The sequence below is a fragment of the Semicossyphus pulcher genome, unplaced genomic scaffold (genome assembly GCF_022749685.1).
Source record: "Semicossyphus pulcher isolate SPU_LCO1_2020_fin unplaced genomic scaffold, fSemPul1.0.p SCAF_4, whole genome shotgun sequence".
NCBI lineage: Eukaryota > Metazoa > Chordata > Actinopteri > Labriformes > Labridae > Semicossyphus > Semicossyphus pulcher.
Window position 1 is genome coordinate 24,659,622 of NW_027211715.1, and position 25,011 is coordinate 24,684,632.

Below are 25,011 nucleotides of genomic sequence, written 5' to 3' on the forward strand. Positions count from 1 at the left end.
TAAACAGTCCTTTATCAGTGTCTGGACCAATGACTGTATATATGGATGGACAATGCATTTGCTCTCATTGTACGATATTGATGCCAAAATATGGAGCATGAAGAAAATAGCTATAAAAATGTATTTGGCATGTATTTTGATTTTATAGTTTGACTCATGCCCCATCTGTTAACATGGAGGAGGCAGGTAATGCGTTTAAAATCTCAGTCATATTTATTTATAGACTTAAGAGTGCTATTTATAAACTTGTGGCTAGTTTCTGTCCACCTGACAAATGTAGGTCCAACATTCACTCTCTTTTATACCTGCCTCTGTTCTCTGGAGGGAAGAAAATATGTCTCTTAACACTACTCAACTTAACCAATTTAATGTATTACCATGGCACAGGTGTTTTTTTTTTAGGACATGAGTGACTCATTACATTAATAGACAATCTTTGTTGTCACCGAAAAAATTTAATCATAACTTAAAATCCAAATCCTCTGCCACCTCCAACCTCTTTGCAACCAAGAATGTCTGAATTATTTCAGCTCAAACATTATCCTCCCTCATACGTAATCACAAATAACAAAGAGTCTTTCCCACTCATTAAGAGTTTGTGTGTGTGTTACCATAACAGCCAGTTTAATAGGCCTGCCACATAGTCATCTAATTGTTCTGTGCTTTTCTAACTGCTGTTGGCGAAAAAGGAGCAGACACAAAAACTCTGTAAAGTTTACACATTTCTTTTCTTAATCTTTTTTCGAGAGATGTTTGGTCTATTTCCGAGAAGATTCTCAAAGGTGCTTTTATGTACATTTTGGGATGTGGAAAGAGAAGAAGGCAAGGACCGTAAATCCAGAAAAAAAGGAAGCACACACTTTTCCAATGATCGTGGGTCAAGTGAAGAAATCAGTTCCCAGCACGAGAACTGTGAGGTCAAAGGAGAAGATTAAAGGTGCCACATCAAACAGTAAATGTCTCACTACTACAGATGAGACATCAGGGAATATAAGGAGGCTTTGTGTCAATCTAATGCCTCTTCTGAATGCAGCCAAGGAGCCTGTGGAGGATGAGGAGGAGAAAGAAGAGGACAGCATCTATACGAGTACAAAGGAACTAGAAACCAGCAGCAAAAATGACCCATCTGTCTCTAAATCAGAGGAACAAACAAGTGATGCAGGATTAAATTTGGACACTAACAACAAACAATCACAGAGTACTCGACTAGTGCTTCCACCTATAACTGAAACTGAACCAGCTCCTGAGAGTCTGAAGACTAAGAGGTGTCACACTCCACTGCCTCCAATCAATTTATCAAAGCAAACAAACACCATCTACTCAGGCTTCACAATAAAAGCCTGCAGAGGTGACAGGTTTGTTACTGGACAAGTGCAAGAAAGCAGAGCCTGGATAGACAACCCTCTGCTCTCTAAAAGTGTAAGTAAACATTAAAACCAGCTGGTGTATAATGTTATGTGCCATTATTATAGACTGATTATGTTTGCTCCTTAAGATCCTAAGTGCTGAAAGGCGTTGCTCAGGTAAAAGTGGTTGAGTTCCATTAAAAAAGATATCAAGGAAGTTAGAATTTATAAGAAGAAATCAAGAAGTCAAGATCAAAAAGAGGAGGAACACATTGGCCAAGTACAACAGGAATAAACAAGTTTCCTCTTCTGATAAAAACTGTTCTCACACCACAAATGTGACTGACTCTCCTCTCTTCTTCTTCTGTGCAGAGATCTGCTGAATTTCGACTTCCTGACATCTCCCTGTCAAGTCTGGATGCCCTGCTCCAGACAGTCACTCAGAAACTGGGGAGGAGGAGGAGGAGAGGAGGTGATGAAGGACCAGGGAGACACATTCAGTCTGATCAGCTCCTCGTGGCTGTTAGTGATCAGCATCTGAGAGAGAGGAGTGTCGGGCAGCAGGTCGACTGCTCAGCCAACATGTAAGTTAGGTAGTTCTAATACATATAAATACATTTCAGTGTATCTGAATAAAATTAGATTTAGATAAGCCAGTTAAACTATCCAGTAATTTGTTTTTTCCTGTCTATTTATCTGTTAACAGTGAAGCTGTAACACAAGCATCGTTAGGTGGACGCAGTGTTGACAGACAGAGAAGGCTCCCTCCGCTTTTCTCCGCAGCCAAACCAACGCTCATCCTCAAGATGACAAAGAACATGACGTGCTGCAGTGACTCATCAGAAACACAACATAAAGCACAGTATTAAAAAACATCACGAAACAAAATAGTTTTATTTTCCTTCAGGACAAAACATTCAGACAGACATTCAGTATACTTTTTTTTTTGTAACGTCAAGCTAGAATATTTCCTCTATATAAAGTACATCTATAGTTGATGCACTCCTAAAGTTCAAGTATAACTTCTCAAGCATTGTAAAATACATTCAGTAGAAGACTTTCATTACAAAATTAAACATCCACCACTTTTATCCAGCTAAATGTCTTTGCAGTATTTCAGCATTTTCAACACAACCATTTTAACATTATATTCTTTTGTAACAGTTTGCATTTTAAAATGAAACCCTTTGATATGTCTGTCTCATACCTTTAGTTACTATTGTAACAATCGTTTGATTATGTAACACTGCAGTGTGGTGCAGTGACAACCTGCTTTGGACATTCAGTCAGCGGTGTCATTTTTTAATTAAAAAAAAAAGAAATACAGAGTTTAATAAAAAAAATCATTATAAAAAAACAGCCGTCGACAAGGCAACGTCTTTGCGTCTTATGATTAAAGTTCAGACAGATTGCTTCTATTGCTTACTTGATGAAAGTTTAGAACTGAAGAAGCCTTTACCATAGGAGGTGAAACTTCAACTTCTACCAGGTCCAGTTTCCTTTTACATTGAGCTTCAAATTACAATGACCTGGATGACTGAGAACATTCACAGACACTTGATTAATCTTGATAATAATTCCTTTGATTTGGAGTGTTTGTAGAAGATTGTGTAAAGAGACTTCGCAGTCTAGAGTCTCACCTGTGTGTCTGTGTCTCTTAGTTTTATATTCTTTTAATAAATTTAGTAATAATTAGATCATGTTTTTAGACATTTCAAGAGCTGTGCAAGAAGCTGTGATGTCTTGATTTCTGTATAAAATGAAAAGACAAAACATTAACAAAACAAAATCATAATAAAAACAGGCAAAGTTAGATTTTCCCCCCTTAATTGTGTGTTATACCCCCCTTTGGAAATGACAGTGTAACCCAATGACAAATAACATTGAATAAATAAAAAATAAACATTTTTACAGACAAAAGAGAAAGTAAGTTCTTGACCTACAAAACAATAATATTTGTAAAGGTAATTATTAAACATTTAATAGGTATTTAACCACGAACATGCAGTAAGAATACTCTCCACGTAAGAGATTCTGCTTAATATGACAGCCTCCCAAATACTTTCTGAAATATAAAATGTATTTCAGGTACTTTTGGAGTATTTGCAGCATTTTCCTTTTTTAAAGTGCTTTCTGCAAAAGAAAGATGAGATTGTCAGAGGTCTAATGATTGAGCCCTGAGGAATGCCAACCCATGTTTTTTTTTTTTTTTTTTTTTAAATTGAGCCTTGCATAATATTCTTTCAAAATAAATAAACTATAACTTTGGGCTGATGAAAAGACAGAAAGAGAAGACACAGTGTAAGATTTATGAACCCCAAACAAAGGGTATAAAGCTACATATCTGTTAGCAAGATGAACAAGGCACCAAAGCCATACCAGGAAGCAGTAACTCTTTGTTCTTTCTTCAGATAAACTGACCTCTAGTGACTCAGTTTCAACAGTAATACTTCCATAATCAATCTTTACCACTTCTAACTTATGAGCTTCATGTTGCATATTGAGGTCAGTGCCGACATTTAGCAACATTCAAATAAACATACAGTCCGTTGTAAAAAGCTTTTGACTGTAGTTGGTCCTTTTAACCTGCGCCCTCTGCTTGCCGTGTAACAGTCAACTTCACAGCGAGCTGTCCTGTGTGTTGCCGTCGACAATAAAGAGTGCAGAGGGATCTTTACTGGAGCTTTCTGCTCTGTGTTTGGATCTTCTGGATTTACTTGATTGTCCCAGAACATCACCGTCACTGCTGTTGGATTCAGCGCTGCCCCTCCGGCTCGTCTGAGGTATTCTGGTCATTGCCGTACTGCTGCTTTTTTCGCCGTTAGCTTTGCCTTCCTTAGCTTTGACCTTGGTAGCCTTTGCCTTTTTCGATGTACTCTCTTTGGGTTTGCTGTCAGGCGACTTTCCTTGCTTTTTTGGCTTCTTGCTCGGCTGAGGCGGCGTGATGGGCGGCTGTGGTTGGATGGTGGGAGCGTTAATCCGGGAGGGCTCTGTAGTCCGGTTGGTCTGTACTGTGCTGTTGCCGATAACCACGTCTGTGAGGCAGTCATCATCACTTTGCTCCTTGGCAAAGTTGACAAACACCTATAAAAATGAGCCGGCTTTAATGTCATATCAATAACTTATTGAATTAATCTATTGAAGCCAGTTCAGCTATCAAAACGAATGACAGCCAGACGTTCGTTAGCATGCATGCTAATATGAACTGATCTATGTAGAAGCATTAAAGAAGCAGGCCTTTGCAGGTTAACTGAGTTGGATGATCTCAAACTACAACTCAGACAGGGAGTTCAGACGGGGTGTTCCCTCATTGTAGCCAAATAATATTTATAGTTTCCCTTTTAGTTTGAGAGAATGTGGAAACCCCTCTGTTAGTATCTTTGAGCTAGACATTTTCATCTAAATTTTTACCCCTGTAACCACAGTACAGAGAATGTGAGTGATCAACCTTTTTGCAGACATATGACAGGTTTGGATGCGTCATTGTCCTCACCTGGTCCAACGTGGTCTGTGAGACAGAGAAGTCGGCGATGCCCAGCTCCTCATGGTTGTTGGCCAGCACATCAAAGATTCGAGCTAGGCAGCAGGCGTGTGAGGGCAGCTGGTACTGCAGCACGTTCTGGTGCCGCTCCTTCAGCTCAGCGCTGGGAAAAGCTCTCTTCATATAGGCGTCGACAGGGCACGAGTCCGGGTCGGATTTACTGTCCAGCAGACGCAGGATGATGGTGTAGCCGTCACCGAACCTGGAAGACGAAGGACACAAAGAAACAATCTTCAATATCGTATATTTACTGGACTCACTGGAAAACCTCATCGAGAGTCTCAGTCATCAACTCCTCACAAATACCAGCACACAGAAGGTCGATCAAACATCTTGAATTAATGAATGCATCTAAAAATCCCAGTGTTTATTTAGTAACAAATACAACTGAGGAGGGGTGAAGGTAGGCAGTGTGACAAACCTCCAACATTCATTTAATGACTGCCACATTGTTGATCTTGTACTGTTGAAGTTAATACAGAATAGTAGAGCCTGCTTACCTGTTCTTCAGGTGTTGTACGGATCCAAGACACTGGAATCTGCCGTTGACCATGATGGCCATTCTGGTGCAGAGAGCCTCACATTCCTCCATACTGATCATACAGACACAAGATCAAACCATTAACACATACACAGTATATAAACTATGACTAAACTCTCAGCTGTTTGGAAGCTGTGGGTCATCCTGCTTTAGTGTCGTCACTATTACAGCCATTAACTCACTTTAAAAGAGTATATAAAACGTCTCCACCTACCTGTGGGAGGTGAGAATGACAGCTCTTCCCTCTTTTGTTACGCTCAGGATGCAGTTCCACAGAAACCTTTTGGCTTTTGGGTCCATGCCTGTGGTGGGCTCATCCTGACAAGAGTTAAAGGAATCACATCATCAAGGAATATAAGACGTAAGCTTAAATCCTTTTTTGCTTTAGCAAGAGCAATAAACACTCTTTAAAGATATAATCTCGAAGATTTCAGTTTAGTTCTCTTTGGAGGCACCGGGATTGCGGGAGCACACTTCGTACATGACCAGACGTCCACGGTTGGCTCCGGTTGTAACTCTTGATTTTCCTCGCTGACGGCCGCTTTCCTTTTTAGACTGTTTGCCTTCATCTGAGCGTCAAATTTGTTTCTCTTTCTTTGGATTTTCACTTATTTTTGAAGTTGTATCTGTAGTCATCGATCTTTTCTTTGTTTGTTCAGCCATAGTAGATTACTGTTTACTCGCAACACTTGCAGAGAGCGGAAAAGCACCCGCTTAGCTCCGCCTACCCTCTCTGGCAGACCAACCACTGCTGGGTGATGGAAAATGCGTCACTAACTGGGCGCCGCTTGTGGTTTGTTCCGTGATAGTCGCCACAGACACCCAGTCTGTAATACTGCAAATGCAAAGGCTTTCATCAGTGGGCCATAGGCTCAATCACCATTGTGTTACCTCATTCAGCGATAGATAGGGACTTAACAGACATTTATTTACATGAAAATCTTCAAGATTATATCTTTAAATAAAATAATTAATGTGTTTTAATGCTTTCAATGCTTTCTAATCAAATATAAATAAAAAGTGAAGCTCATCCAACTAACAGGTAATATCAGGGGTTTTAAATACTGATTATTATATTCCACAAAGGAGGAAAATGTTGTAGTAGTTGACAGTTATTGTTCCTGAACAGATGTGAGCAGCTTCTCTCCAGCTGTTTGGTGAATCAGTTTTTATTCTCACCAGGAATATGACAGGCGGAGCCCCGATGAGGGAGATGGCAGTGGATAGTTTCCTCTTGTTGCCTCCGCTGTAGCCTCCAGCCTCCCGCTCCGCGTACTGAGTCAGTCCCAGCTTCTTCACGCCCCACTGCGCCACCTACAGGACAGCAGAGAAGGTGCATTTCTATATATTTCTGCACAGTGCATGGATTTTATAACCTTTTACGAAATTGTCGCACGTTAAAAAATAAATATGACCTCACGTTGTGTCACGTTTACACACTGAAAAGAATAGAAAATAAAACCACAGAATAATAAAACACATCAGACTCAGTGTGCAAGGTTTTTGTGCGTAACCATTTTTATCAGCTGACGGATAAAAAAAAAACGCACATGAAAAATACGGACTCCATTTGCAAAGGCCTTTAATATAAAATAGTACTTCACCTTGGCGACAGAGTCCTCTCGCACCCCCCGCAGGCGAGCGAACAGCTCCAGATGTTCCCGACCCGTCAACAGGTCACTGATGGCGTCAAACTGTGGGCAGTAGCCCATCAGCTGGTGGACTCGCTCCATCTCTGTCAGAATACTGAGAGGCACAGAAACACGCAGTTTCACAGTTCTACCAATACTAATACTGCTGCTGTTTGAAGAACTACTGCCACAGCTGTTAGTCTCTGTTAAACTCTGGTCACTGAGAAGAACCAGGCTTTTGTAGAAGTTACAGAACTGGGTGGTGGAGAAGGTTTGCACCTGAAGTAATAAAGGAAAGCCTCTCCGTTGGTGACGGGTGTGTCTCCGGTCAGCATGCGGAAGGTGGAGGTCTTCCCAGCTCCGTTCACTCCCAGCAGGCCAAAACACTAATGAAAGTAACAGAAAATCATCAAGTTATTAAAATATCTACACACGCAGCAGATGTAGTCATCAGCTGGAACCGTTCCTGTGAGACTATGTGACAAGATTCAGTGTTAAAGGGCCAGTTCGCCGATTTTCAACCTCAGTCCTATCATGTTATTAAGGGGAGTTAATGCAATTATGGTAGGAAAAAAATGCAATGTTGCTCTGTGCCTTTGAAGGACGCTATCGGCTTCTCCAATGGGCCCTGGAAAACGTCCACCAGACTACATAAAACGTGTTATCTGGCGGAGGTCAGGGAGCTCGCTAAACTACACTCCCTCAATCTGGGACGCCCACCTCCGACGTCATGTCATGTCGTATTTCGGATTCTGTGCCGCTCTGAGCCGCTGCCTGCAGCGAAAACGGTAGTATTTCACTCCAGCGTCTCTCGCTGGGCCGTTCCTTTCAGAGGGAGGGGCGCAATGCACGCTGGGGGTTGTAGGAATGTAGAATGGGCGAAACCCCGAGCTGTTTGTATAACTTTCTCCACAGCTATGGCACCAATTTCAAATATAATTGCTTCTATTGATTACAGAGAACACCAGCTTTGACTGACAGTGGCTTTTTCCAGGGGCCAAGTGCTCCTTTAACTCTAAATATAACAGATGTTTCACTGTTCAGTAGCAACAGCAGAAACCACTGTCTTAGTAGCAGCTATGGTTGCTGTAGCTGAAAAAGCAGCCGTGTTAGAAGTTGGAGTATTATCTGTAAACAGCAGTTACAGTTGTGGACGAGTTATTCATGGTTACAGTCAAAGTAGCAGCAAGAGCAGCAATACTAACACGATTAGAAGTAGTAGTCATTTCAGCAGAAGGGACGATAACAAAATCCTTGACATATTACCGGAGTTGCCTCAGTGATTCATCAATGAAACTGTGGCTGACAAACACAGTGCTGATTAGAACAAAAACCAGACGATGTGTGGGAGTGTTTTTATTGCACTATGATGCTTTTGGCGTGTGTATTTCTCACCTCGCCACGGGGAATCCCGAGGCAGAGACGGTTCACTGCCGGCTTCCTGCCTGCTTTATAAACCTGCAACACAAAGAAGACCTTTGCTTAACTATCAAATGGGTTTTCACAAGTTTACTCAGAAAATCAATCGAAAGTTTAGGCAAGAAGATGCTGTGACAAACATTTAGCTCTTTTATATGGGACTCTAACAAGTTGTTTGAATGTGTTGTATGGATTACTTCTGCAGAGTTTGGCTGCCACTCAGCCACAAGAGTGTTAATAAAGTAAAAAAAACACTATGAATTCTACTTTTCAGGCCTGTTTGCTGGCTGTACCTTGCTCAGGTCGACCATGGTGAGGATGTCTGATCGGGCTTTGCCACTTTTGACCCTCTCCCTCTCCCTGGCGACGTCCTCATCCTCCGGACCAAGAGGAGGCATCTCTGGCTCCACCCACCACGGCCTGAAAGGAGAGACACAAGGTCCCCTGGTTTAATTAAGTTTTGTGAAGCTGAAACACCTTCATCACGACCATCCATGGAATAATCATCACCTGATGTATGGCCGAGAAGTGATGGGCGGGATCTTTTATCCACTGAGAGAGTTATTTTTAACATACCTGAAGCGAATGAAGAACTTGTACTGCAGCAGTATGGTAAAGATGAAGAAGATAACACCTTCAGCCGCCATCGCAAACAGGTTCTTCCCTACAAAGTCCCACTGAAGAGGGTCCAGAGTCTGCTTTGTGCCTGGAGAAGAAAAAGCAAGGACGTTCTTTACATACTTACAGCATACTTGTTTGTCTTTCGTTTTAGCTGCAGTCTAACTTGAAGTTCATGTGCTTAAGTATGGATGCAAAAATGCTCCATTAGAGGGCTGCACAGTGGTTAGCGCTGTTGCCTCACAGCTAGAAGGTCACTGGTTCAAACCCCGGTTTGAACAAAGTTGGCCTTTCTGTGCGGAGTTTGTATGTTCTCCCCGTGCATGCGTGGGTTCTCTCCGGGGTCTCCGGCTTCATCCCACAGTCCAAGGACATGCTTGTTAGGTTGACTGGTAACTCTAAATTGCCCATAGGTGAGGGTGTGAGTGCGAAACGTCTCTATGTGATTGACTGCCGACCAGTCCAGTGTGTACCCTGTAGTGTACCGCCTTCTGCCCAATGATAACTGGGCCCCCTCCACGACCCTGAACAGGTATAGATGGTATAGTGGTATAGATAACGGATGACTGTAAGTCTTTCTTGTACACAAAAGGGTCTAACAACACAATTTACTTTATTTAAAATGTTTAAACTATTTATTTAATATTATTTCTCTTATCGTCTCCTTCTTCGTTTCTGGTCGTGTCTTTTGTAACTTATGGTGTCTTGTAAGCCTTTTTTTGTTCTGGGCAGATTGTTTATGCATGACACAATAATAATAAAACCAATCAATTAATCAAAACCACAACAATGAGCAGCTTTGAAATACGTTGCACAGCAGATTTCTACTTAGAGAATATGTAGGTACCCAGTCTCTGGAAGGCGTCTGCCATGGCCTGGTTCTTCGCCATGTCGATGAGTCCTCGTCCCAGGCAGAAGTGAGGGAAGATGAGAAACACCTTCTTCAGGATCCTGTTCACCTCGTTCAGATGCTGGGAGGAAAAAATCATGTGCACTCGTTAAAGAACCGTCTGATAAATTAGTTTCGTATTGCATTACAAAGAAACACTCAATATCCAGCTCACCTACCTCACGTCCATAATACATTAAACCTACTAACACGAAACCTTTCATGTTAAGAGCTCAACGTAATCCAGTTAAAGCTCTTAAGGATGAAAGTGGCGATACTGTTATGTATAATTGTATAGCTGCAGTGAAAGGTCTTAAGTCATTTCATTTCTTCTCATTATTGTTTAGCCAACAAATCAGGACTTTTTCTACCTCGTCAACAAACAGCTCCAGGACGAAGGTGGCGATGCTGCCGTTGATTCCGATGAAGAGGTTGATGGAGGTCAGAACCACGTAGGCTGTGCTGGGGACGGTGAACACAAAGGATGCTGGGTACATCAGAGGGGTGATGGACCACCTACAAAGAATGACTCAGTTATTTAATCAGCGAAGACATACGTTACATTTGTTACAGACCAATAATCCTACAGACACAAAAAAAGTGTATTTTTCCTCGTCTTTGGGAAATAATTAATCTGTGTCTAATGAGATGAATCTATTTTGCCTTTGATTTTATGTAGGGAGAAAAAGGTTCATGATTTCTCTTGAACACATGATGTTTCCATATTATGACATTCCTCCCAATGAAGTGCAACTTGCTGGTACGAATTATCTCCAGTGAGTGAATGACAAAATATTGATGATGCAGTTTTTTAGAAGTGTAACAGAATCAAAAGATGTCAGTGGAGTGTGCCAATAACTGTATATATAGATGGACGACACATCTCCATCTGCTCCCATTGTAAGTGATGCCAAAATAGCCCCCGTTGTAGGCGCTGCCATCTTTGATGGAGATGTCATTTGGAGCAAGAGACTGCGCAGTAGAATTTGGCGGGTGAGGCCGCCGTAGATACTTCCGCTAACCCAAACACACACTTAACCTACCGAAAAACCAGCAAGGAACCCGCACACGTATTTAACAGCAGAACAGCTTCTTGTGTTGGTCTGAAGCAGACGTTCACAGATATGGAAACTTCTATGACTGTAGTGATTGTTTTAGTTACGTCTCCTCTCACCGTTCCTCCTCTACTCTGCTGATCCGGAACAGATCGGCTGCAGGAGCCGTATTGGTCAACAGAGCTGTCAATCATCATTTTACAGCATCAAATAACTAATTACAAATAAACTTGTCAGAAAAACTACACTTGGACATAAATCAGCATGATAAGAACTAACTATAATGACAGAAACCATGTTTGAGAAACATTAATCTGGCGTGTAATTTGATTTTATAGTTTGACTCATGTCCCATCTGTTAACATGGATGAGGCGGCCTTTATGACATATACTACAGCCAGCCAGCAGGGGGCTATAAAGATGTTTTGGCTTCACTTTTAGGGAGCCGTCATGTCGTCCATCTTTTTAAACAGTCTATGGCCTGAACGTACCCGTAGAGCAGGAGGAGCAGGATGAGGGCGGGCAAGTTGGTCTCTGACACGTATGACTTCTGCTGGAAACAGATGAAGATCAGCACCACCATGGTGGCCGGGACGGTGTAGTTCAACTGGCGAGATGATAATACAAAAAGTTATAAAAAGAGGAAGTCTTTCAGTGCCTTGGAAATGTTATGTTTCTTTATTTAAGCAGGGACAGTGCACGAAAAACATTAACCTTATACAAAACAAGGAAAGATGTAGTGTACTGGGTTTTAGCAAATTACTATTTTCGGCCCGTAGTCCCTGGGCAGGTAAGTAAAACAATGAAATCATAAGCAGACATAGACATTAAATTTCCAATGACTATCATCTATATGCAGATTATTCATAAACACTTTTGGTCTCCAGTTCTTGTAAGACATGTGTCTGATAAGGTACTGACCATGTCCCAGGTGAAGTTGGCCAGCCAGTAGAGGATGGGTTTGACCCCGCTGACAAACTGAAGGTGTTTGGCTTTGCTGACTCGCTCCTCGATCAGAAAGAGGACGAAGCTGGCCGGCACAAACGACATGGCAAAGATCACGCAGATGGAAACCAGAACATCCACTGATGTGGTCATCCTGAAAGACGCAGAGAGAAACCATTCAGGTAAGAGGCAAAACAACACGCACAAAAACAGAGCCTACTTTACTTCAATGAAACGTACTTCATGAAGTAATCCATCAGATTTAAAGTGTCCTGATTAAGCTAGAATTCCCCCTTTAGGCAAAATAACAAGCAGAAAAAAACAAATCTACCAACATCTGTATGTAAAAACTGCACAGCAGTGAACTAACATGGCCATTTCTGTGAGTTGTTCCTTGGTGAGGTTGAGCGGGTGGTTGTAGGCAGTGATGCCGTGTTTTCTCCTCTCTGGGCCCGGCGGTAAACTCGCTCTCAGCAGGCCGTTGTTTATCACGTTGACAAACGACACCATGGCATGCCATCCTTTGTTATTGTACCACACCTGAGCACAGCAAAGAGGGGAACATATTTTTCACTATAAAACTTGACTGTAGCCACTTTTTTGTTGACAGAAAAAGAAAGTACATATATCCGCAACAAAAGCAGAGCCAGAAACATTTGTAATATAGTCTTAGCAGCTATAGTGTATCATATTCCACTTCAAAGACAAAGAGATGTATGAGACAGACAAACTGAGACACATTTACCTTCACATTGTCTTGACTGTTCAGTCCTTGTAGAAAACCGGGCAGTCTGTCCAGCAGATGATCCAGTGAACTGTTCTGTGATGAAGCAAACATCAAGACACGATAAGAACAGTCAAGAAAAAACATCAGATTCAGTAAAATGTGCCGGAAACTTCATTTATACCTGAGTGACTCTGTAACGAGTCTTGATTGCCATGACAGAGTCTTGGACGTGGTCCACCTGAGATAAAGTCTGGGTGGCGCTGCCTCCAAGGGAGAAGCCTCCGTATCTGCAACACAGAGATTAAACTAAATCTTTAATGTGCAGAAGTTTGTTTCTTGTCCTTCAGAAGAGCGAAGATCAAACCCTCAAACTGCAGATACTATAGCTACTAAAGTGATCAGAAATGTTGCGTCCAAAATGGTGTTTTATAAAAGCAGCTTACCTGAACTCATTCACCCACTTCTTGGTTTTTAGGCTGTTAATGACACAGAGTAAAGAGAGAGTTTGCCCACATTAATATCAGTGTAGTCTGAATACTATTCCTTTCTTTTAAAGCTCAGTTTCCAAACACCTCAGAGAGAAAAACACTAGTTATGAATTTAAGACCACAGTGATCTACATCAAAGCCACAAACCTTAAACCGAGATCAAAAATGACAAAATAAAGTTAAATACCAAACAGTAATGCATGTTATTTATGTTTAAAGACATACCTTTTCTTGAGGATTTGAGGGTAGGTTTTCACCAGGTAATCACTTATGTTATAACTTGTCAGATTTTGGAGGACGTCTCCAGTCAGCCTCTTAATCTGAAAGGTATAAAACGTTTTAAGACCAAGATATAGACACAAGATACAGTAAATAACAATGCACATCAAACACTGAAAATCTTACAAGGTTCACAAAAAATTCGAGCTTTATATTAACTCTAAATTAACTTAGTGAAAAGAGATCAAGTTAATTCCATTTAAGCATGTGGAAGTGCACAGAATCGAGATCATTTCACACTGCACTCTGTGAAAACGTCACTGACTGACCTGTGGAGGCGGCAGACCACCGGCACCCAGCGGGCAGTCGGGGAGCATCCGCCGGACGTCCTCTGTGCTACACTGACACCCAGGCGACCCTCTGCTCCAGTTGCCTCTGTTGTACTTCTCCCAGGTGGAGAATAAGACCTGAGGCCGCATGAATGGGCCAGCCCGCTCGTTCGCACACTGAGGCCTCCTGCAGGGAAAACAGGGAGTGAACATGGCTTATGCACTGAGTTGCAGCCTGAACGTCTGTTAAGAAATAAAGTGCATTAAACGATTCAAAACATTGAAGGCTCAGACTTATGCAGATCCCTCTGTAATGACTAACTATAATAAATGTTTTTTAATGTTACTGAATACATGTTTTTAATCATGAAACACAATAAATTGATAAGATTTTTTTGCCATTAATTATGCGTTTTTCAGTCTTTTTCTTTAAATGTAAGTTCTCAGAGTCACGTGACCCACTGACTATGTTTCTGTTCCTTTTAGCTCCTTCTGATGCTGCTGAATTAAAAAATATTGTATATGTGGTTACATGTATATGAACTGTCTTACGTGCTATTTTCTTCTTCCTCTCTCTCCATGCACTTGGTGCCAAAACCTGGCTGGTCCAGCAAGGCTTCCAGAAGATTCTCCATGGCTGGATTCCCAGGTGCGTCATTGCTGTAAACAAGAGGTGAGGAAGTTCGTCAAAATAAAAGATATTGTCATTAAAGAGCAGCTCCAGTCATGTTTTAAGACAAAGGAATGCTCTGCTTGAAATAATAAATTGTGTCTGATGCGTTTTTTCTCCAAAAGATGTTGAATTATTTTGTAAAAATCCTCCCAAGGCATCTCCTCCATCTCCCTTATTACAAATTCCTGAATCTGCATAGGCCCCGCCCATTATGCAAATTTCCAACTGCCCCCCTCCATCGAGAAAACAATTTGTTCAGCCTGTCCTTGGTACACTGCAGTTTAAAAGCAGACAGGCCCAGCCATGGACATGACTGCTGATGTTGTCCCTGATACGTCTTGTAGCACATGAAGAACACCACATGGAGATGTTTACAAGGTTAGACACTTGATTTTAACTGGAGGGGGGCTTTATTGTATTCTTCTCCTTCCTGTGACAGAGTGATGGAGTTGACCAAACAAACTTACAGCAGGAGATTAACTCTTCTTTGCGCTGCCTTTGGAAAATATTGTAAATATGAATCTTAGGCTGCAGGCGTACCTGAAGAAGGTGTACTGTTCACCGTACATCCAAGGCTGCAGCTGCAGGGCAGGATACTTCCCAAACGGAGGAACGATGAGACTGAAGAGGAGAGCGATCAGCACGAACACAGCAGGCAGGACAATCTGAAGCAAATAACAAATTGGGTTCATTATGGGAACTTAACGACAATGGATGGTGGATGCAGCTCTCTAACAGCTGCTCTCGATGTTTGTCATCACCTGAGCGAAGAAGCCCCTGCGGCTCCGTCGAGCATAAAGCGAGCGTTTGATGAAGAGAGCCTTCAGCTGCTGCCAGGTCAGCCACCAGCCGGTCAACGGGCTCCCACCCCGGCCATCCCCACTCAGCAGGTCCGTCTCCTGAGCTTCTGCAGGCAGGACAAACACAGGGTGAGAGCTGCCACTCACATATATGGGGGCTGATAAATCCATGGATAGATACTCTTGTCAGATCAGAGCCACAGAAAACAAGTACAAACACGGTATGACGAATGACTAATGCATTGTATTGTTGTGTGACAGGGAAGAGGATAAATTCTGTGTATCTAGTGCTCTTTCTTTAGACGTTTATCTGAAGGTACCTTGCTTACGAAGCCTTTTCCTTCCTGGCAGCATTATGGAAACAAACAGACACATGTGGGAGACGAAACAGCAGACTGACTGTACATGGAAACACTGCGAGGTACGGACACTATGCGTCTGTGAGTGTGAGCGTGCATACCTGTCTCTGGTTCTTCAGCATTTTGTCTCTCTGCCCTCGGCCGAGCTGACGGCTGCTGCCTGTTGGGAGACTCTGCCTGCTGCTCTGGTTCAGCATCCACGCCGGTTTCTTCTGCAACTCGCAGAAAGATCTGGAAATGAACAGATTGGTCATGATGAAAAGATGTCAAAAGAACTCCCTGTAGGTCTTAATGGGAACATGATATTCTTAGTTTTTAGATCAAGAGCTCTAAATTTCTAATGAGCATCATCGACCATGTCCAAACTGCTACTATTCCTCCTGCCAGGTGAGATTTTTTTCATTGAAGACCTGCCGTGGAAATAGTTTTCATTCCCTGACAGCTGAAGCTGTAGACAGCAGGTGGCAGTAAAGAAGCAAACTAGTGGTTTTGCACAGAGGTCTGAGGATCAGAGAATGTGTGACATTTTGATGCTGAGTAAACTTATCGGGCTCCATAAGGTCACAATCAAAGCTAATCTGATGCTAGCATTAATCCAATTAAAACCATGGCTGCTCCACAAATATCTAACCCTACGGATGTGACCTTGTTGAGCTCATGTGGATCACACCGGTGGGATGGCTGAAGGCCCTGCTATGAAGGTCAGTGTAACTAAATTAACATTTAGTCTATATCTTTGTAAACCATGTTTCCTTGCTACTCTACTCATTCATTTAAAAAAAACCTTTGGTCTAATCTTGGTTAGGTTATATATTTTTATCATTTGTTTTTTGTAATGTTCTGTGTGTTTGTTTGTTTTAATTTGATCTGTGTTCACTTCCTGTTTTATTTTGTATCCTGGTGCTTGTGTATCATGTCTAGTGTTACTTCCTGCCTTTGTTCAGTTTCCCGCCAGTTTTTTCCCTACACCTGTATCCCATTGGTAATTAGTCCAGCCTGTATATATACCCCTGTGTTTCCACTCACCCTCAGCCAGATTGTCATTGTCACCCTTGTGTGTTCATGTTTTCCAGCCTTGATACCTTTGTGTTTGCTTGCCTGGTTTTTGAACCCTGTTTGGATTTTGGTTTTTGTGGATTGCCCGTTTTGGATTGTTCTGCCCTCGCTGACTGATTTTCTGTGTATAACCTAAGAACATTTTCAGTAAAGAGGTTTTCCTGCTACTGGATTTTTGTGTTCTGGATTTTTCCTCTGCATTTGAGTATCCTTGGTTTAGGATTGTTACAGTTTTTACTGCCTTTGAGACCATTTTATGCTTGTATTAGTCAGCTGTAAGTACCTATGACTGAATTCTATACTTTAAAAGTTATATTTCTGTCAGGTGGATCAAATGTTTTATTGATTTATCCATCAAAAACAATGTCTCACCTCCTCCAGTGTGCTGTCCGACAGGCCGTAGCTGCTGATGCCCAGCTCGTTCAGCCTCTGATCCAGTTCGGACAGAAAGACTCCCAGGCTGCTGTCCTTTGCTGCCGCCTGCGGCAGGTTTATCACCGCCTCGCGCCCCGACTCCTCCACCAGCCTCACACCGGGGATGTGGTGCTGTGCCAGGGAGAGCAACGCCGCAAGGTCTGCCATGAAGACAATAATAAGCAGAGAGTTCATGTGAAGATGTTATGGCTCATTGCTTCTTTTATCATCAACAATAAACTGGTGTTTGTAGACTTTTCAAAAGAACCAAACTACACTTTACTAAGAAACCAACACGCTTCTGCTATAGCAAGTAAACACTCACATAAGCTGCTCTCTTCACTTCCCAGCCCGGTGTCCTCACTCATGGACGACTCACTGTCCTGAAACACAAAGATGAGCTTTTAACACATATGAGTAAAAACATGACGGTGTGATATTTATGAACAAATAAAGCAAATGTCTAAGTGGCGAACTGTTAACCAAGGTGGAGGCATCAAAAATTAAAATGTGGTTGGTGCATGTCGGTGAGAAAAAGCAACCATGCAAACATGACTTTTCCTGAAATATTCAAATCCAGAGAAAGGAAAAAACACAGACCTTGAGAGGAGGCAGCTTGTTGGTGCTGACGCTGGTACTGGTGCAGATGCTGGTGCTGCTGAGAGTGCTGGTGTCCAGCCCCTCCCTCTTCACCACCGTGAGGTAGTAGCCAGACCCAAGGCGGGATTTCAGGAAGAGCGGTGAGCCGCAGCAGCACAGCTTCCCCTGGGAGATGATGGCGATGCGGTCACCCAGCAGCTCCGCCTCATCCATGTAGTGGGTGGACAGGATGATGGTCCGGTCTGATGGAGAAAGACGGTACTGATGCTTATTTCTTTCACTTAGCATCTGGATATTCTGAAGGACTCCTGTGAGCAGGTTTAGGTGAGGTTCTTAGATAACAGCTAGCATATCAAGGAAACTAATCGAAGCCTTTTTGTTTTAGTAGCTTCTCATCTTAGCCAGTGGTTCATATCTTTAAGGGCTTGCGACCCTGTAAAATGAGCTTTCATCAGAAAAAAACAGTTAGCTCTACAGCTCAAAAGCACCCCTTGTCACGCACCTTTGCGGTATTTGAGCAGCAGATCCCAGATCCCTCGGCGAGAGTAAGGATCAACCCCGGCTGTCGGTTCATCCAGAACAACCACCTTAGAGCCTCCAACAAACGCTATCGCCACAGAGAGCTTCCTCTGCATGCCACCTGACAGAGAGACAGAGAGAGGGTGTTTATTTTATATTAAAGTTAACAAATCCCTCCACAAAATATACACTGGTTTTACAAATTGATGAAATAAAGGCTCAGGTCGTGACTTTATACAAAAACTAATGTGCAAGTTTACCAGAGAGGTTTTTGGTCTGTTCGTGGCGTTTGTGCAGCAAGCCGACGTCGTCCAGCAGAGTGTCCAGCTCAGCTTTCACCTCTTCTTCAGACAGACCCTTCATACAGCCATAAAACCACACGTGCTCCTCCACTGTCAGTCTGAGAGAGAGAGACACAAAATCTTGCAATCAAATCCTTTTCTGGTGAAAGGCCCAGTGTACCAGAATCTCACCAATCCCTGATACAAAGACTCAAAAGAAGCTTGTGGTATAAAATCTGCAAGTGGAATTTGCCTAATCGATCGAGTTACAGTACAAGCTGACAGCGTCATGTTAGTGTTTGGCAACAAAGCACAGCTAAGGCTGAATTGATTAAGCCTTACATGTCAAACAGGACATTGTGTTGAGGACAAACTCCCAGCGTCCTCCGGATGATGTCCATGTCATTGCGGATGTCCATCCCCTTGATATACACAGTGCCCGAGGTGGGGGGGAACAGGCCAGTCAGGACAGATCTGACAAACATCGGATTAGACATTAGAATAATCCCATTCTCTGTTTGAGAACTTCTCTTACTTTGAATTAGATCCTAATCACACAAACCTCCCCTGTGATCACATGAGTGACGCTACTGCTGACTCAGTCACAAAGTCATCTCACTTGTGTGTGTGTGCGACACAGTGACAGCATATTAACACATATAACAGGCATAATCACTGTATTGTAGACTGAATTAAAGGCAAAGGCTTCTTATTGTTGTACTCCCTTTTCGCTTCTTCTGAGTTAAAGTTTAATATTACTCAAAGCCTGACATATTTCTTGCTCTTCGGCTCCACTTCCTGAAATTGTACTCAACCAAATTAATAAAATCTGTATCATATCCTTGTAGAAATAAAACCTCCTTACATGGTGGTTGTTTTTCCGGCTCCGTTGTGGCCGAGGAACGAGGTGATCTGGCCCTCGTAGAACTTCAGATTGAGGTGATTGACGGCCAGTTTGGCGCCCTTCTTGTAGATTTTCACCAGGTTTCGGATGCTCACACCCAGAGTCAGGTTAGTGGGTTCTGGTTCAATGTGATCTGATGGAAGAAACGCATTTGATACAATGAAATATATTCTGGTAAATCATAGTAAATGTTGGGGAGTCTTAATAGTAAATTACAAAGTGCTAAATCTACTTTACTCTTGTTTTAAAACATATAAAAATGCTCTTGTTTTAAAACATATAAAATAATAAATTGTGTCTGATATGTTTTTTTCTGCAAAATACATTTAATTACCTTGTAAAAAACCTGACTCTGCATAGGCCCCGCCCACTATGCACATTTACAACCGCCCCCTCGGTCGCGAAAACAAAACACATCTCTGCCATCGTTTAGTGGCAACTTGTTAAAACGAGCTTGAAATGTAGTAATTAGCAGTAGTAACGTTAACGTTAGTGAGTTTGCAAAAATGTAGTAGTGAGTTTTGCTACACATTATGATTCGCATAGCGTCACCCCGTCCATTAACAGGATTGGCTCCTTAGATTTGTGACGTCTCAAACCTGCCAATCTGAAAACGTGTTGTTCAGCCTGTCCTTGGTACACTGCAGTTTAAAAGCAGACAGGCCCAGCCATGGAGATGACGTCTTTCGTTCTGAACAGTTTGGGTCAAGTAAATCCAGAAGTAACTGTGGTGCAAACTCGCCTACCGCTTCACCCTCCTGTTCTCTAAAACCCTCTAGTTTAACACTTTAACTTGATTTCTACTTAATAAGCCTAAACATACAAGGCTACCCATGTGGTCTTTTAAACTCGTAATAAGACATACAAAGTAAAAGTAGCCAACTGTGGCTATCACTGTAAAAATGCTTAACTCAGAAGAGAAAGAGAAATAGCTGCATCAAGAGTTTGTTACCTTCATCCTGCTCTGTTGGTGCGGGAGGGATCGGCATGCCTGCCTCCAGGGGAATGCCGCCCCAGTAGTTGAGCTGGAAGACGAAGTACCAGGGCCTGGGTATCCCATATTCACCTGGTTTAACACACACACACACGCACACTTTTACTTTAGACAACATTTCAAAACTAGGCACAAACAAAGCAGAGAAATACTTTTAATATTGTCATACCTGGAAACACTGCTTCGATATACCAGGCTGCGAGGGCGTAGATGGTGGCGTCCACATAAAGCATGACTATAGAGGTTGTGAAGCTGTATGTGTCTCCTTCCACAGGGCTGGAGTGGAGGTTTTGCCACTGAATGCCGACACCTTGCTCTTCATACTGAGAGAAATACTCACAGCCGAAGCCAAAGGCAACAGGGGACAGGAAACTCTGAGGACAGAGGAACAAAAATCTTTGGTAAACGATTGACATTTAAATTCATTTGATTTAATGGTACATGGTACAATTCAATGCTAATACTGTTCCTTCACGACTGTATATTTCAAAGATTGGGAGAAAAATTATTCTACTCACAGCGAGGACTCTGTATGTGGTGTTCAGGCGGTCTCTCCAGGCCACACACAGTACGTACGGCAGGTAGAGGCCAAAGTATATCAGCCCTCCACAAGCAGCAGCCAGGTTGGCTTTAGAGAAGAAGGTGCTGATGAGGAAACACTGCATGATGGTGGCGGTGGCAAACGCCATCAGGAAGAAAAATACAACAGACGGGTCGCTGTAGGGAAGGATGTCGCCCCACTGGAGATAAGACAAAGAAAAGCAGATGCTTTAGGAACCTTTACAGATAACTAATAAGCTATCAAACACCCAAACACTTCACCGATTTTACATAACATATTTTGTGTAGAATGAGTGGTCATCTTGCCTTGAGTAAAGCGATAAGGAGCCCTGCAGACACCAGGAAAGGAACAATGCTGCTGATGAACCAGCTGAGCCACAGTGTCCCCGTTCCCAGACCCATGATCCTCATGGTCTCCTTCAGCCTCGCCTCCTTCTCATACACCACGCCTTTGATGATCATGGCCACCGAGTAGATCCAGGCCAGGGTCATGAAGAGAGGCAGAGAGCGGTTCAGCACTCGAAGGAAACTGTCAGAAAAGGTAACCAAGATTCAAAGTCAACTCACAATTCAACACTTATTCTGACATGTTTGCTAACTCTAAAAGTGTTGGTGAACCTTTAATGGGGGTCCTTGATTCCTGCTATGATCCAGAACCACACACAGAACAAATGACCTACACATCAAAGAGGTTAGGTGGTTTGATTGACGTAAACTATCTTTAAGGTATCCTTGAGCAACACACTCATCTCTATTTACAGATTCTACATAGTAGCATAGTCTACATAGCAGAATCTGTAGGCAGGATTTCCGGGAAGGCAGGTGTTCTGGTTTCCATTTGAACTACGTATATAGTCCGAGTAATATTGACCAATCATGGTTCAGCAGGCTGCAGCGTATGCAGGAAAAACAGTCCGTGAGGAGAGCAGAAGCAGGCGGAACGTAATCCGCCGTAATCCCGGCTCCCATCAGCGAGATCTGACGACGATTTAGCTTCTTATTAATCTCTATAAACAGACATCTGCATGCTAACAGCTAACAATCTGTTCTGGAGCTAAAATTTAACTTGTCACGAAAGCTGTTCAACGTTCAGATTTCCCGACTTCCTCGAATGCATCAGATCGATCCGACCGCCGTTCAACAAACAAGTGTTTTAAAAGTTTTCTTCTCCTCTCGAGGACAGACCTGACAAAGCTTGAATTTTTACTTCTTACAAATCTGCACCATGATGTTGAAATTTCGGCAGAGGTAAGACTCGTTAATAACAAGTAAATCACAAGAAAACGGGTTCTCTTTCTGTAACAATGCAGCACGCGGAAAAGGAAGTCTTGGCAGGAAGTCGGTTATCGCTTACCACCCGGCACGTTCACCGGTGTCCCCAGAGGCTACATCGTCTCAGGCTATAGCCGATGGGATCCGAGATTGGCAAGACACAGAACGGGCAGGCACCCCAAACAAGCGGCTTTGCAACAACATACAACTCACACATCGTCCACATAGCAGGGGTAGGGCATCTGCTGGATGTAGATGCCGGTTGTTTGTTGAGCTCCAGTCAGGATGCGGTTCACAGCTCTCTCCACCAGGTCCTGAACGTACACGAAGCCGCCCCAAATGTAGCGCATGTCATTAAATGGGTCAGCTGCTGGACCAGGATCCCAAAACCTAAAGAAAAACACCAAAACAAAAGTTTTTGTTTTTTTAAATGATGGAGAATCAACATTAAGAAAAATGATCAAATTGTTGCAAGTTGAAAAGTTTTTCTTTCTTAATATTATTGATTTTTGAGTTGATAGAATTTCATGAATCTATGAGTGCTGATGGAGCAAGTTCTCTAAACATTTTCACATCATAAAACTGCTGCTCAGTGATAAACTATTCAGAGTTTTGAATTCTTTAAACTGAAAATGAACCAGGTTGTAAATAAATCTGGTTTTCCCAACACCCCAGTGGTCTCTAGTTTTCAGAGAATCATTCAGTATAAGTACGTAAAAAGCTTCTAGATACAAGTACTAGATACCAATGAAAAGTACCTGTCCTTGATCTTGTTGGTTCTGGTCACGTCATCAATGTCCATGCGGATTTTGTAGGTGACGTGTGGCGGCAGGTTGTGGGATGAGGAGTTGGGCAGCAGAAACACCACACCCGCCCAAAACTGCCGGTCCTCCAGTAGCTCCAAAGCCCGGCCAATCATCTGACCCTCCGTCTGCAACCCCTCCAACTTGTTCATAGAGAAACACTGAACAAGAGTAATAAGAAACACAGAAAGATATGAATAATAAATGAAAGTGAAGAGGAGCTGCAATTTAACTTTACTTATACCTCACACTAATGGGTGCAAAATTAAAGGGGACATATTTTAGCTCTGCAATCAATTTTCATGTTTTTGAATCACATTGGTAAAGTTTGCTTCATTTAAGAAATGTATACATATTGTTATTGAATTATTAAGTCTCTCCTTCCTCTTAAAACAAACAGGCCGTTTTGCCATTTAAAGGTCAGACCTTAGCCACGATTGGCTGACAGTATTTGGAGTGACCTCATAGCATGTGTGAGATCCAACATGGGGGTGCGGCCGCACTACACTGTCACTCCAAAGTTGTAGAAAACATGGCTGCTCTCGGATCGGTTATTCTGCTTTATATGTACGAGGCAGAATCGCCAGGAGGTATCGAAATGCTAAGTTGAAATCTTGACAACAACTTCACTACAAGCTAGAGCAAGAAGGCAGCCTGAGGCGAACGACAGTGAATGACGATTTCAGTTAAAGTAATGTTCTACGAAGAAACCTGCAGCTGTTCTGAACGGCCCATTTCAGAGGCGACCTTTTTAAACATGTAACTCTGGAAAAACACGGAATTATGCAGTTCTGACTTTTTCACTGTGAACAATAAACACCCAAAATGTGAAACCCATGCATAATATGAGAATATCCCTTTAAAAGATACGGCCCCTTTGAACTAAATTTGGTGTAAGGATTTACCATTTACTGCCTCACTATCCTCACATCAACAATCATTGAAGAACTCACAAAAAGAGCTTAAAGATCAAGTTTGAAAAACAAAAACAAACGTAGGACACGATGTAACCGATTGATGGGGACATGTAAATGTTTAGACAATATTTGGCTGAATACGATCTCTGGTCAGCAATCTTTGATTTGTTAGAATCAATTGTTAATGTTCTTAGTACTCTGTTGAAAGTATGAACAGAAAAGAAGAACGGCAAAGAAAGAGAACCTCAGTGACTTGTGCCAGAGTGGTGATGGTGTGGTTAACGTCGTTGTAGATGTCCAGCCAGGTAGGCGGGGCTCCGGGCTTCCGTGGGACGTCCGGTGAGGCTGTGGACAGGAAACGTGCGATGCGCGATGCTGTCCATGACGTGTTCTCCAGACGCAGGTTGACCAGTATTGCGACCTCTGGCCGCTTCAACAAATCCTGTCGAGCACACACAAAAACATTACATGCAGAAAGATTTTTAAGTGTCACAGCACTCTCATCCCTCCTGCAGAGAGAGAGCTAGTCTGACCTGCAGCAGCTGAATCTCCACGCTGGTCTCCATGTAATTCTTGATCTGCGGTCCCACCTCCATCCAGGCCTCATTCAGCTCCTGGAGGATCAGCAGGTCACTGAAAGTCTTGTTCACCTTCAGGAAACACAACCTGTAGTTAGCTTAGATGGATGCATTGGCTTCATAATGCTTTGTTACAGCTATAGCCTTTATTTCTTCAGCTACCCCATTAGGACATCTCACAGCGTAAGACACACAATATGAGCATGTTGTGTTCTACCGATCCGCGTCAAAACTAAGACGACTTATAAATCTCAAACATATAAAATTTAATATTTTGGTTTTAGCAAGAAAACATTAAAACTTGTGGCTCTCTGTACCTCTTTCATGACTTGTTGGACTGCAGGAGTGTCTGGTGTGTACAGCAGTTTCCCAATAAACAGAGGTTTGATTCCTCTCCACACAATGCGAGACAGAGGGTTGGACTCCAGACCTTGGATCAAACTTTTACAGAAGGGAGCTGCATAGAGGACATGACAAAAGCACCTTGTAAAAAGTGACAAACAGCACATGTTAAAGCCACCGCTAGAAGTCC

General features: G+C 42.6%; 1 protein-coding gene across 1 annotated transcript in view; it reads right to left on the bottom strand.

Moving 5' to 3' along the window:
* Positions 1-2,227: 2,227 nt before the first annotated feature.
* The window catches only part of abca7 (ATP-binding cassette, sub-family A (ABC1), member 7), a 28,472-nt gene continuing 5,688 nt past the window's right edge, over positions 2,228-25,011 (bottom strand). The window contains exons 10-49 of the mRNA XM_069680369.1: positions 24,797-24,936; positions 24,435-24,551; positions 24,146-24,343; positions 22,940-23,145; positions 22,395-22,571; positions 21,216-21,438; positions 20,867-21,088; positions 20,518-20,722; positions 20,307-20,420; positions 19,316-19,487; positions 18,793-18,924; positions 18,430-18,569; positions 18,153-18,290; positions 17,651-17,892; positions 17,376-17,433; positions 17,009-17,211; positions 15,682-15,811; positions 15,183-15,328; positions 14,962-15,086; positions 14,301-14,408; positions 13,749-13,935; positions 13,426-13,520; positions 13,156-13,188; positions 12,894-12,999; positions 12,731-12,805; positions 12,356-12,525; positions 11,962-12,139; positions 11,532-11,647; positions 10,357-10,501; positions 9,944-10,067; positions 9,055-9,184; positions 8,772-8,898; positions 8,455-8,517; positions 7,339-7,445; positions 7,033-7,174; positions 6,608-6,742; positions 5,643-5,746; positions 5,388-5,480; positions 4,840-5,089; positions 2,228-4,430 (exon numbers count right to left, since the gene is read on the bottom strand). Coding sequence (XP_069536470.1) covers positions 3,966-4,430; positions 4,840-5,089; positions 5,388-5,480; positions 5,643-5,746; positions 6,608-6,742; positions 7,033-7,174; positions 7,339-7,445; positions 8,455-8,517; positions 8,772-8,898; positions 9,055-9,184; positions 9,944-10,067; positions 10,357-10,501; positions 11,532-11,647; positions 11,962-12,139; positions 12,356-12,525; positions 12,731-12,805; positions 12,894-12,999; positions 13,156-13,188; positions 13,426-13,520; positions 13,749-13,935; positions 14,301-14,408; positions 14,962-15,086; positions 15,183-15,328; positions 15,682-15,811; positions 17,009-17,211; positions 17,376-17,433; positions 17,651-17,892; positions 18,153-18,290; positions 18,430-18,569; positions 18,793-18,924; positions 19,316-19,487; positions 20,307-20,420; positions 20,518-20,722; positions 20,867-21,088; positions 21,216-21,438; positions 22,395-22,571; positions 22,940-23,145; positions 24,146-24,343; positions 24,435-24,551; positions 24,797-24,936 — 6,041 coding nt within the window. The 3' untranslated portion in view covers positions 2,228-3,965. The remainder of the gene's footprint in view (positions 4,431-4,839; positions 5,090-5,387; positions 5,481-5,642; positions 5,747-6,607; positions 6,743-7,032; positions 7,175-7,338; positions 7,446-8,454; positions 8,518-8,771; positions 8,899-9,054; positions 9,185-9,943; positions 10,068-10,356; positions 10,502-11,531; positions 11,648-11,961; positions 12,140-12,355; positions 12,526-12,730; positions 12,806-12,893; positions 13,000-13,155; positions 13,189-13,425; positions 13,521-13,748; positions 13,936-14,300; positions 14,409-14,961; positions 15,087-15,182; positions 15,329-15,681; positions 15,812-17,008; positions 17,212-17,375; positions 17,434-17,650; positions 17,893-18,152; positions 18,291-18,429; positions 18,570-18,792; positions 18,925-19,315; positions 19,488-20,306; positions 20,421-20,517; positions 20,723-20,866; positions 21,089-21,215; positions 21,439-22,394; positions 22,572-22,939; positions 23,146-24,145; positions 24,344-24,434; positions 24,552-24,796; positions 24,937-25,011) is intronic.